This window comes from Mchenga conophoros, linkage group LG4 (genome assembly GCF_057382185.1).
Source record: "Mchenga conophoros isolate Kocher_MC1m ecotype Shallow Benthic linkage group LG4, M_conophoros_male_GT1.1, whole genome shotgun sequence".
Lineage (NCBI taxonomy): Eukaryota > Metazoa > Chordata > Actinopteri > Cichliformes > Cichlidae > Mchenga > Mchenga conophoros.
Window position 1 is genome coordinate 4,426,244 of NC_140529.1, and position 14,092 is coordinate 4,440,335.

Sequence of the window (14,092 nt, forward strand, 5' to 3'; positions counted from 1 at the left end):
TGGCCCAGTGTTTAATTATGTAATTAAAAATTGCAAATTTTAGTATTTTATTTTTTACAAATTGCAATATTTATCTACAGCGCGCCTTTAGCGACACGTCAACAGATCTTAAGCAAGGCGATTGGATGGTTTTTACTGCAATGCATCTTGGGAGTCGCAGTAAATGTATCTTTCAACTCACGGTCCTGCAGCGAAGTTTTCGACTGGACACGAGGCAGATCCTAGCTAAGTAAGTTGTGATAAACTGTGGGTAATTTGCATGTTCACTGAAATATTAATTTCAGTGATATTAAACTGATATTAAACTTGAAATGTTTTCACAGAGCAGTCTGTGTACCAAGAGAACTACTTCTGCAAAAGTTTATTTAATTTTTTTTGTGATGTATTCTCATGTGTAAGACACTTGCTTGGCCACCCAGCTAATGTTAGTACTGCTCTATTTTAGCAATGTATCTTTTCTGTAATCAATTCAGGTTTTTTTTTAACCCTATTCACGTAATTAACTCAATATTAACGACTTTAATCTCGTAATTGATTTTTTTTCTAAATATGGTGTAATACTGCCTCGTAACATAAGTTATTTCTTTGGTCATAAATTATTTTTGTAATCGTTTCACCAAAACAGACCTGAAATAATCCCTACATGTTCCATTTTCATTTGCAGAAATGACAAAGCCAAAAACCAAACCATGCCCTTCCTGTCAGGCCCCAAACACCTGCAACAGGAAGACATGCAGTGGATGCCTGGGCAGCCTGAACCTAAAGGAGGGATTGAAAAAGAAACAAGAACAGTTTAAAAACAGTAACTGGGCTGCCTCTGTTAAAAAAAACAGAAATGCGAGCAGGGTGGTTAATTCAGCCCAGTTGTCAGTAAGTTTAAAAGTTCTGATCTAATAAGTGGTTGGTCTGCTAGACAATTCTTTATTAATCACAGTTGTCAATGTTTTCTTGTATATCATGAAGTAAGAAACTAACAAGACATGTATATACACATAAAATATTAATTTATAAAAGAGCATAAATAAAAAAGTTATTCACATCAGAATAACATCATCACACTAAAGACATCCAACTAGAAAAAACTTGTTAAAAACTATTTTTATTTAAGCTACTTCTGATTTTTAATTTAATCGGCTATTAACTGAGAGACAAAACATTTCAAGATGGATTTTATCATACATTTACAGGTTTGGTCACCATAAATACTTTTTAACTATCGACAACAATAAAACAACAAAGATGTGAAACTTAAAGGTTTGTTATACATCCGTTTGCTTACATGAAAGACTGGCTGCATGTTTTTCTTTGTTGTTCTTGCAGGTTTCAAAGCTACACGCCCTGGGCTACCAACCAATTCTGTTTCTTGGACAGTTTGACCGTAAGGGCCGTATAGTAGGGGACGTGATCACTCAGATCGAACCAGCGGAAGGTGCTGCACGTGACATCCTCATGAAGATGAGGAAGCTTTATGAACACCTTCTGAGAAGTAAGATATGCTTTGTCCATTATCTGTAACCAGGTGTCCTTATCAGGTAGCCTATCCTAGCTGTCTTTGGGTGATACTCATGGTACACCCTAGATAAGTAGGCAGATCATCACGGGGTACATAGAGACAAACAAGATGGTGAGGATGAGGATAGTTAACAGTCACCAGCTATTCTATTCTACTCTACTCTATTCTGTTCTGTTCTATTCTATTATTCAGCCAAGTTTCAGACCAGTAACCTTCTTGCTGTGAGGTGACAGCTGCCCTACATGTCCTGTTGCTAACATGAAAATAGTGTTATATCTGCCTTATTACCTCCCCATGTGTCGGTCACATCACCAAAGCTAGCCATACTGAACCTCTGGTGTTACCCACCTGAACAATTTTGTATGTGTGTGTGTGTGTATAGTATGGTCTTTCACACTCATGTATATACAAATGTAATTTTAAAAATCTTCACAAAAACCAGACCTGATAATTCTCTTCGAGACTTTCTAGTATAACAAATGTTATAATGTTACCAATATGAACACCAAGATTCTTAAATAACTTATATACTTCTTAAGAGGTCACCTGATTACCTCCCTGAGGTAGTTAGCATCACCATTGTACAAAACTCCTAAGTCACAGTACTAGCTTGAAGTGTCAAATGTTATTCACTACAAAGTCAGGAAAGTAGTGTCATCAGAGGAAAAAGTCATTATCTATCTGGATTTATAGTCACACTCATTAATTTTTTAATGTACAATGTAGAAAAGCACTACAGATGTCACACTACCCCCGAGGGCACTTGTACTGAATGATTTGGGTCAGTGAGTGTGTGAGATGACTTATTTGATGCCAATATTTACCAGTTGTATCTTTAGTAAAACTTAACTGAAAACATGCAAATCACTACTTATTATGTGTTTATGTGTACTGTACATTTTTTCAACCCATTTTAATGAATGTTTAATATTTAAAATTTTTCAGAATTACAAGCTTCACCTCCTGCTAAACGTTCTACACCAGCAGCTGGACCATCCTCTGCTGACAGTGTCGATGCTGGACCAGTCCCAGACCCAGAGGCTCTAAACCAGGAATTTATTCTTCATTTAGAGCCTGAACCAACATCTTCCCTCTGTCAGCCTCCTGCATCCTCCTCTTCATCTCTGCTTCCTCCTGCATCCTCCTCTCCAGCTCTGCTTCCTCCTGCATCCTCCTCTCCATCTCTGCTTCCTCCTGCATCCTCCTCTCCATCTCTGCTTCCTCCTGCATCCTCCTCTCCATCTCTGCTTCTTCCTGCATATTCCTCTCTGTCTCTGCTTCCTCCTGCATCCTCCTCTCTGTCTCTGCTTCCTCCTGCATCCTCCTCTCCATCTCTGCTTCCTCCTGCATCCTCCTCTCCAGTTCTGCTTCCTCCTGTATCCTCCTCTCCATCTCTGCTTCCTCCTGCATCCTCCTCTCCAGCTCTGCTTCCTCCTGTATCCTCCTCTCCATCTCTGCTTCCTCCTGCATCCTCCTCTCCATCTCTGCTTCCTCCTGCATCCTCCTCTCCATCTCTGCTTCCTCCTGCATCCTCCTCTCCATCTCTGCTTCTTCCTGCATATTCCTCTCTGTCTCTGCTTCCTCCTGCATCCTCCTCTCCATCTCTGCTTCTTCCTGCATATTCCTCTCTGTCTCTGCTTCCTCCTGCATCCTCCTCTCCATCTCTGCTTCCTCCTGCATCCTCCTCTCCATCTCTGCTTCTTCCTGCATATTCCTCTCTGTCTCTGCTTCCTCCTGCATCCTCCTCTCTGTCTCTGCTTCCTCCTGCATCCTCCTCTCCATCTCTGCTTCCTCCTGCATCCTCCTCTCCATCTCTGCTTCCTCCTGCATCCTCCTCTCCATCTCTGCTTCCTCCTGCATCCTCCTCTCTGTCTCTGCTTCCTCCTGCATCCTCCTCTCCATCTCTGCTTCCTCCGGCATCCTCCTCTCTGTCTCTGCTTCCTCCTGCATCCTCCTCTCCATCTCTGCTTCCTCCTGCATCCTCCTCTCCATCTCTGCTTCCTCCTGCATCCTCCTCTCTGTCTCTGCTTCCTCCTGCATCCTCCTCTCCATCTCTGCTTCCTCCTGCATCCTCCTCTCCATCTCTGCTTCCTCCGGCATCCTCCTCTCTGTCTCTGCTTCCTCCTGCATCCTCCTCTCCATCTCTGCTTCCTCCTGCATCCTCCTCTCCATCTCTGCTTCCTCCTGCATCCTCCTCTCCATCTCTGCTTCCTCCTGCATCCTCCTCTTCATCTCTGCTTCCTCCTGCATCCTCCTCTCCATCTCTGCTTCCTCCTGCATCCTCCTCTCCATCTCTGCTTCCTCCTGCATCCTCCTCTCCATCTCTGCTTCCTCCTGCATCCTCCTCTTCATCTCTGCTTCCTCCTGCATATTCCTCTCCATCTCTGCTTCCTCCTGCATCCTCCTCTTCATCTCTGCTTCCTCCTGCATCCTCCTCTCCATCTCTGCTTCCTCCTGCATCCTCCTCTTCATCTCTGCTTCCTCCTGCATCCTCCTCTTCATCTCTGCTTCCTCCTGCATCCTCCTCTCCATCTCTGCTTCCTCCTGCATCCTCCTCTCCATCTCTGCTTCCTCCTGCATCCTCCTCTTCATCTCTGCTTCCTCCTGCATATTCCTCTCCATCTCTGCTTCCTCCTGCATCCTCCTCTTCATCTCTGCTTCCTCCTGCATCCTCCTCTCCATCTCTGCTTCCTCCTGCATCCTCCTCTCCATCTCTGCTTCCTCCTGCATCCTCCTCTTCATCTCTGCTTCCTCCTGCATATTCCTCTCTGTCTCTGCTTCCTCCTGCATCCTCCTCTCCATCTCTGCTTCCTCCTGCATCCTCCTCTTCATCTCTGCTTCCTCCTGCATCCTCCTCTCCATCTCTGCTTCCTCCTGCATCCTCCTCTTCATCTCTGCTTCCTCCTGCATCCTCCTCTTCATCTCTGCTTCCTCCTGCATCCTCCTCTCCATCTCTGCTTCCTCCTGCATCCTCCTCTTCATCTCTGCTTCCTCCTGCATCCTCCTCTCCATCTCTGCTTCCTCCTGCATCCTCCTCTCCATCTCCACATCCTGCATCTCCCTCAATTTCTACGGTGTACACCTCGGATGTCCCAAACAAAAAAAGGACAAGGAAAGGTTAGACGTTATGGTATTGTAAATGTACGAAACACATGACAGGTTCGTTAAGTTTGTTAAGATTTCTTTTTCTTAATTTTTGCATTTTTTCCAGTTTTACAGAACTCATGTAAATATTTCATTTGTTATTTTTCAGAATGCCGAAAACACCGTACACAGAAGATTTTCAAATATGAAGAGATAGTAGACAGGAGAGTTGTAAATGTAAGTAATTTAGCCTGCTGTTGTGCAGATTTGTTTGCGTCTTTGGACTTCCCAGATTTGAACTGTGCCTGACTGACTATCCATAAGCTTTTGTATTTGATGAATCTTCACTAATTCAGCCACTGAGTCAGGATTTCGCTCCAAATAGGAAATTAAATAAGAACAGACCACCTGATACGACCTGGTCATGCTGCCTTCCTGATGTTTACGTTCTTTAAAGTCCTCCTGACATCATGCTCATTATGAGTTTTGGAGGTGGACATGGTCAACACTTTTAAGAGTAGGCATAAGACTTTACTTCTTTATAGAGCTTATAGTTAGGGCTGGTTCAGCTCAGCCCTTAGTTATGCTGTAATAGGACCAGACTGCTGGGGGTTAGTGTCCCCCCCCTCTCTCTCTGTCTCTTTCAGGGTTATGCAGGCTCAGTATTGGTTGAAGATGCAGTCACGTCTCCTTTTACTGAAAACTCTCCCCCTCTCCCTCACCACCATCTGTAAACATACATGTCTCAGTAATGCAGTTCATGCATGTTACTAACTAAACTTCTTCCCTGGAGTTTCTGTGCTCTCTCATCCAGCAGGTTCCGATGGATCGTGGCTGCTGCTGTGGTCCTGCTTGACGTCTGCTTCATATATTAATACTCTCTGACTTGATTTGATTAATTTATATTACAATGAAGGTGTATAAAGCATGACATGAATATAGAAGATATTTCATCCTAAAAAATTGTCATATGTCACAACCTAAATTGTCCTATTTTGTGTGTGGTTGTTGTTTGTTATGTTTTTCTCCTGACAGTGGCAAAGTGTGGGATGACACATGGGAACCTGCGCAGTTTTACACACAGTAAACCAGGCACCACAGGTGGCAGAGATCGCACAGTTCACAGCTTGTAGTTCAGCATAAAAGTTCAAAATAAAATATTTACTATACATTTCAACCAGTGTCTCTGTTTCACTCTCTAATTGTGGCTTAAGTACCTAACATATTCATGAATCTGATCGATCAATAATATCTTCCCTGCACTCGACATCTCATAGTTTTACATATCAGCCAACATTATTGTCTACATGCTCATAAATATAGAAGTGACTTGCTTATTATAACATATTACAAGGTAAAGTAATACTGCACTGCAAGTAACACCTACTGTGTATGGGAGCCTAAAGCAAAGTTAACTGCACCAGTACCAGCTTCAGAACATATTGTATATTATATGTTTCTACCTTTTTGTAATATGTCATGTTTAGATGCAGTGACAATTGCACATTTGGAGTTGTGGTCATATGTGGTTTTTATATACAGGGTATTAAAAAAATTGACATTTTTTGCTATTTTTCTTGTTTGTTTGCACAATATTATTGTGTACATATTACATATGTAACATTATGGTTAATATTATTATTAGATATCAAAGATACAATTTGATTGAGGGTTTTCCTGTCATAATTTCAATAAAAATGCAATTACACACGTAAACAATAGGATCAAAATAAACTTTTAAAAAGTCTGTTGATCAAATGCTGATTTTCAAAACATTCTAGAGGAAAACAGAGATAAAATAATCTGAACAGTAACAGTGATCGTGGATGATGATGGAGGCTTCAATGGATTATTCTGTTTCAATCAATAGGTTCGTATCTATGACAATAATTTGATAAGTTTAACAGGTTGGTTTAGGCCTGGCAAAAAAGCAAATATTCACAAACTTTTGTTTTTGAAGAATGTTGATCTTTTTTGGGATGAAGCTATCTGGCAAAATGAGACAGCCCTTTAACCTCATCTGTACGTCTATCATGTGGCTGTGGTACTGGATTTTGGTTAGATGCATATGCAGGTTACAGCTGGGGAATGGCAGTATGTTGTGGATTGATTTGGCATGTTCAACCACTGTTACACCAAACTCTCTCACTTATAACATGATCAAGGCCTCTTACCCAGTGTCATGGATTCTCTGTAGTTTTGGGGACACGGGGCCAAAGTCTGAGGCAATAAGTCAGATCAAAGAAGGCAATGATTCTAAAATGGGAGTTTACTTATGTCATTGTATATATCCAGGAATATGTGCCTGAGGATAGTTGTGATGAAATCAATATTAAATCAAAGTATTCCTTAATTACCACAGCTGACACGAGTTCTCCATAGCTGCCTGCTGTCTCAGGATCTGTCTCCAAAAAGGACCAGGGAGCGCTAACATGTTATGTTCTAAACTGATGAAGAAAATGCACATTAAACATAGTATAAACTTACTGAGTGAAGTAATGTCAAGAGGATTCCTTTAGCTCCTATTGGGTTGGTTCCTTGATCAATGCAATACAGAATCATTAATCTGGTTTTATGTAATGTCCTCAAAACATGTCAAAATGAGGCTCACTAGTCTGTGTGGCCTCCACATGCCTGTATGACCTCCCTACAACACCTGGGCATGCTCCTGATGAAGTGGCAGATGCTCTCCTGATGGATCTCCTCCCAGACTCCAGGACTAAAGCATCTGCCCACTCCTGGACATTTTGTGGTGCAGTTGGTGGATGGAGCGAGACGTGATGTCCCAGATGTCCTCAAATGGATTCAGTTCTGGGGAATGGGCGGGCCAGTCCACAGCATCAATGCCTTCGTCTTGCAGGAACTGCTGACACACTCCAGCCACATGAGGTCTAGGATTGTCTTGCATTAGGAGGAACCCGGGGCCAACCGCACCAGCATATGGTCTCACAAGGGGTCTGAGGATCTCATCTCAGTACCTAATGGCAGTCAGGCTACCTCTGCCGAACACATGGAGGGCTGTGCAGCTCCCCAAAGAAATGCCACCCCACACCAAAACTGACCCACTGCCAAACTCATGCTGGAGGATGTTGCAGGAAGCAGAAGGTTCTCCACGGCGTCTCCAGACTGTCACAAGTGCTCAGTGTGAACCTGCTTTCATCTGTGAGGAGCACAGGGCTCCAGTGGCAAAGTTGCCAATCTTTGTGTTGTCTGGCAAATGCCAAACATCCGGCACGGTGTTGGGCTGTAAGCACAACCCCACCTGTGGACGTCGGGCCCTCATACCACCCTCATGGAGTCCATTTCTGACCGTTTGAGCAGACGTGCACATTTGTGGCCTGCTGGAGGTCATTTTGCACAGCTCTGGCCTTTCTTTCCTACCCCACAGTACCTTCCCTTACCATTTGTTCCCTACTCTTTTACTTCTTCTTTGATCACGGTTGTCTTTCTAGATAAGCAATTTCATTTGCTCTGGGGCGAGTCACTGGCTCGGGTGCATTCTGGGACTGTCAGTTCACCAGTGTGCTGGCATGCTTCTTAACAAACACACCACTACAGCAAACATCTATTGTACTTGTTGATTTCTTCGACAAAACACTGAACAAAACATGTCCTTGTGAGTGTGCTGCCTGGTGCTTTTAAATTTTGTGATAATTTGAGCAGCCCAGAAAGCATCCCATAAATTAAATTATGTTATCGTATCTGAACATGTACACTAGTCATTAAATTAGATGGGAAATAATGATTCAGGGTAAACAACTGCACCAAGGAAATTCCATTTTTCTTCTCAAAATGTAAAATGTCTGTTGAAAAATCACATTGAACAGAGATGTGATTAACTTTTTATTTTACCAAACAAAACATCAATGATGACACAATCAGTCTTCATCAGAAGTGCTCAAATCACTCTCAGTGGCATCGTCTGGAATGTCCTCCTCCTCCTCCGAGTCCATTTCCAGGAGTGGTTGGTGGCTGAGGATTCTCTTGTACACGTCCTTTACTTTGAGCATTTCAGCTTTCAGTTCACTTTGTTTTTTTAAAACCAGGCTACAGAGTCCCTTCTGTGCATCCTCCGACATGCCAACAAAGGAGGCTGTAAAAAGAACAAAACAAATAAATATGAGAAAAGTAAAAAAAACAAACAAAAAAAAACATCACCTCATAAACACAAGGAATTAGGATGCTGTAATTAAACATTTTTTTAAAAGGGAGAAGGCAGTGTTAGCTAGCAATCTAGATATAGGTAAAAGATCCAGTAAGACTTTAGCATCTGCTCTTATTTTCAATCGATTCATCAAAAAAATTTATAAATAAATAAAGTGCTTACAGTCTGAGGAGATTGTCCCCAACACCACAGAACGCATTCGCAACACTGTCCAGTGATGCTGCATCTCCCTGCAGAGCATCATCTCCTCCTCTCTCAGGCGCCTCACAGCCATCACCTTCTCAAAGACCTTTCTCTTTGTCCGGAGGTCAGCAGCAGCTACAGTTTAACAACATCAGATGGGAAAACATAGCAGCATATTATGATTCAAGAACAAAACATTCAACTACTGCTCAGATACTGGGAGTTTGTTTAAAAAGGATATTTAGAAATCAAGAGCTTACGTTCACTTGTGCTCTGCCAGGGCCAAACGTCGCTCTGCATGAGGGCATCACTGGATACGATTTGCTTTGTTGGTTCAGCGAGCTTGTTGTAGTCGTCAACAGCAGCCGCCAAGCGTTTCTTCTCAACTAAGATGACCTTGCGAATTCTGTGTCGCCTCTTGTTGCTATCTGTAAATAATCATAAAAAATTCACACCTTCACATAATGTATATAGTTACATTTTAATCTACACTCATCAATTTGTTTGCTGGAACAAATCACATCCAGCTTAAACAAACCTGGATCTGATTTTATTCTGTTTACAAAGTAGCTGCACAAGCTGTACAAACTCAGCATCAAACGGTCCGTTTCAAAGAAACTGGGACGTACCATTTTGTCTGTAAAGACTTTGTGTTCGCACTCTGATGATGACGACAAGCTCCTCTATTCGTGCCTGCAACGCTCCAAGGCTGCCATCAGTTTGATCACTTTCTAAGTGAGAGGAATATTAATCAGAGCACAGGATGAGTAACAGTCACCAAACTACACTGGACTCTGTAATCACTGACTTGATGACATTCATTATAAGACATCTGGAGCCTTCATGTGCTGCTATCTCATGATAATCATGAGATAACAAGTATGTTGGTGTTCAGGTTTATAAAACCAACTAGTACGACATCATTTCAACCCAGGTTCTATCCAATTTGATGAAACGCAACAACTCTGCCATAAATTTGCTTTTCCAAGGCTTATTTTTCATTGTTTGTTGACACTGTCAGAAAGATCTTAACTCTAAGTTCTTTAATGAGGCCATGGTGGGTCCTATTGTTATACATGAGTTATACATCCTTTGTCCCACACGCCATCAGACTGTTTAACTCCTCTCTGGAGGGGAGAGGGAGGGGAAACAGGAGGACAAAGGAGGGGGGAACAACTAAGCTGTAGTGCCTCTGCACCTCACTGTGCAATACCTTGTGCAATACTTTTTGTAAATAGTCAACAGTGCAATAGACTCAATACTTGAAATGTGCAATTCACTTGTATTTTTATTTTTTATTCCTATTTATTCTATTTATCCCCTTTGTATATTTTATTTATATTTGTCTCTGTATTTATATGTGTGTGTGTGTGTGTGTGTGTGTGTGTGTGTGTGTGTGTGTGTGTGTGTGTGTGTGTGTGTGTGTGTGTGTGTATATATATATATATATAACAGTTCTGTAACTGTAACTTTGGTCGGTGCTGTGCTTTTTTTGGAAGTCGAATTTCCCAGAGGAACCCACCCGAGGGATTAATAAAGTTCTATCTTATCTTATCTTATCTCTTATCTCTTATTATATTGAGACTCACCTTCAGCCCATTGCTGCAGTGTGTCGTCATCCACACCCAGCTCATTTCTGCTCGCATTCAGGCTCCACTTGTTCTCTAAGGATCCTTATGATCTAAGAATGCATTCATAAATGTCATTCATATTGACATTAAAAGAGTACTGGTGTTTTCCCCCCATTACCACACACATTAAAATGGGTGTTGAAAAAATGACCTTTAGATATCACTGGCTCAAAGTGCGGCCCAGTTGTTCCACTTTCCTTTTGTTCCAGCCCAAAGCCAGGAGGGTCAGCATGTCTGTTCGCCCTGCATTTCAGTTAGTATACAAATTAGAATTAATGAGCAGGAGACTGAGTGGAATCTCAGACACGGACACACACCTGCTTTAGACATGTACTTCGTTGTGATGGCCGCCCTAGACAGGAAACTGTTTACTTGTTCCACCTCTTCTCCAACTGTTGAACCGGCCCCATCCTGAAACGCACCTCCCCATTTGATCTATAGAAAGGAGGTCACAATACATGACTGCTGAATTCATTCAACCTTATAACAAAATGTCTCAAACTAATCCAAAACTACAAGCTGCAGTATACCTCGCATTTCCAAGTGTGAGCTTTGCATGCATGACGGAGAGAAGAGGAAGCATTGACAAGAGGTTCCTCAGCTCAGGGCACTGCTGAGCCACCTTGGTTAAATAGGGGAAATATTTACAGGCCACATCGGAGCAAAGGAACGTAATATGTCCTGGGACGCTAGCTGCCAACTTCCTCTGGAGAAAAAGGGGGTAAGCAAAGATCTCCCCTCGAAACATGTTCAATGCAGCTAAGAGGACTCCGTGGCGACAAACAGCTATTTCCATGCCCTCCTCATCCAACTTCCCAGTGGACTTTTTGGACGACTCCTTTGCTGCAGTCCAAGATGAAGATCCGCACAACCCTTTCCCCGGGACCTATACACTCAAAGATTTTAACATAAAAGACATGACATGATGAAGCCCTATCAGGGACAAACTTTTTAAAACAAATGCATAACAATTAGCTGAATTAGCCTCGAGTCACACAAGACCTCAGATCTCCCCAGGACAGCACTGATAACACAAAATAAAAATCATGTTGTTTTTTTTAAATACACATGGTGACAAAATTAAGTACACATTAAGATAAAGTAAAGTAAATAGTATTACGACAACACCAAGAGAAAAATTAAAAAAAAATATCGACCCATCCATATATGTCTACACACACACACACACACGTAAGTGTATATGGTTACGGCATTAACGTCATTTTAACAAGATTAACAGCACTAATATATATGTGTATCTTACATGATTTGTGTGTCTCTGGATGTATTTCACAAACTCAGCAACTTCCTCATCTTTCTCAATGAAGACACCTTCAAAGTTCCCCTGCTCTGAAGTGCTGAACGAACACAGTGACAGTTGTTTGAAAAGAAACATTAAAATACATTTTTCTACAAATCCATATTTGACTTATGTCCACAATGCATAATGTACCTTGCATTAGACTGAAAGCGATAAAGCTTGCGGTTTCCATCAACTGAGACGGCAAGCATGTGTGGAGTGCAGGCAGGGCAGCTAAAGCATGGCTCCTTGCACATCCTGTCCACCTCAAACTTTACAGCACTCCACTCCAAGAAACTTTTACTGAAGGCATCAGCTGATATTCGGCCATTCTTTTACATAGAGGACATACAACAGAATATTCAAGGACAGTCAGCATAAACATTGATTTGCACAATTTCCTTAAACTTGGCAAATTTAGAAACTCACCCTTCCAAAATGGGCTGTTCGTTCATCCAGCATTTTGACAAATGCCTTAAGTGACATCCCTGGTGCAGCCTTCTTAATGTCATAGAAAGACTGAAAGACATCCATTGAAAACAGGGTGCAGAAATTTAAGGTGCCAGGCCAATATCCACTACCCAGGATGTCCTTAACTGAGGGGGACCACATTAGGCCACAGCTGGTGCAAGGTTATAACGGCCTTTAGAAAGGATCAGGAGAAATTCAGTCATGGCTCAAAGCATTCATTTTTTTCATGTTGTTTTCAAATCGGTCTGGTAAATCCAAATGACCTTTGACAGGTGCCCACATATACTGCGGGCCGAGGGTAATTAAAACAAAGATAGCAATGCACAATTTGCAATAAAACCTCCAAACACATCTATTGTGTATGTAGTGTGTGACAAAAGGGCAACTTACCATTTATGGTTACAAGAGCCACAATTGCGCCGGGTGAAACCTCAACGTTACCTGCTGGGCAGTCACACACAGTCTGGCCTTTGCACAGGCAACAGCCGAACTAACATTAAAACACACAATATATATAAAAAGAATTAGAAATTAACTGATACACAATAAATATACAATAACAGCACCCACTCATACTCATACATAGCAAGAAATGCATAAGACTTAAAAACTGTACCTATTGGCTTGTGAAACTCTGATGAAGGCTGCAAAAACCCTCCTGTTACTGCCTCTCTGTTGTGCAGGACAAAGCGTGTGTGAACTGCAATATCACAGTCAGCACAAAGGAATGGAAGAGACAGGCAGTCCAGACACCTCACAACTACTTGTTTGCCACACTGACACACACGGTGTGACTGTGGATCCAGAGTAGCTAACATATTGTCTATAAGACAAGGCCTGGCCTCTTTCCACTTTTGCGAGGACACCATATTTCTGATCGCCCAGTGAGTAGCAGCTGACTCAGACGACGTCTCACAAGTCATGGCTGCGTCCTCTTCTCCATCCTCCAACAACTGAAGGAGCTCCTGACGAAGCACCTCAGTTCCACACACTAACAGAAAAAAAATAAAGAAAGGAAGAAACTCTTCCACAAAGTGAAAAACACTCTGGGCAGTATGTTTCTTAGGACTCCACAAAAGCCCTGCATAACTCAACTATAACAACAAATATAAAAGTAAACAGAAATCACAACATATACAAGAAGGTAAAGTACCTTTTGTTGGGTTGACACTGGCAACATAACCAGGTTCTTCACGTGGACATTGATGCTGCTCTCTGGACACTGGGGGGGGGGGGATGAAGAATATTTACTTACTGAAATTCTTCGGTGAAAACAAGTTGTGAGATAAAATCAATGGTTGTGTGAACACTGACCACGTGGCATGCAACTAGTACTTCGACTGGTTGATGGTCTTTGAGGAATAAAAGCTCCCTGTCTGTCACGTGTTTTCCAGCGCACTGGTCTTGGCTGAGGTTCACTCCGTGCATCATTCTACGCAATTAACAAGGAAAAAAGGGAACACCTAAAATACAGTCCATGATTAAAGCAAAGATTATCAAACATCTTAAGTTAACCAACTTAATTTGACATAAACTTTAAACAAAAATTCAAATAACATAACGTTTACCTCTGTTTGTTTGAAGCGTTTATGAAAAAACAAACTTTGAAACACACATCAAGGTATTATGTTAAATATATGTATTTTTTACATACCTGCATTAGAATCAATCAGTTCCGCCTCATTTTCTTATTCTTATAAATGGGTCTCTCCGTTCTCCCGTCAGCCTTTGCTTACACAGGTTGC

The 14,092-nt window shown here is 41.9% G+C and overlaps 1 protein-coding gene and 1 pseudogene across 1 annotated transcript; one reads left to right on the top strand and one right to left on the bottom strand.

Moving 5' to 3' along the window:
• Nucleotides 1-243: 243 nt before the first annotated feature.
• LOC146575336 (uncharacterized) lies at nucleotides 244-4,635 on the top strand. The gene is made up of 5 exons (XM_085272542.1): nucleotides 244-870; nucleotides 1,321-1,486; nucleotides 2,459-2,722; nucleotides 3,743-3,982; nucleotides 4,463-4,635. The coding sequence occupies exons 1-5, from the start codon at nucleotides 667-669 to the stop codon at nucleotides 4,633-4,635; spliced, it is 1,047 nt and encodes a 348-aa protein (XP_085128668.1). The 5' UTR covers nucleotides 244-666.
• Nucleotides 4,636-8,440: 3,805 nt separating this feature from the next.
• On the bottom strand, nucleotides 8,441-12,490 carry LOC146575337 (uncharacterized; annotated as a pseudogene).
• Nucleotides 12,491-14,092: the final 1,602 nt, after the last annotated feature.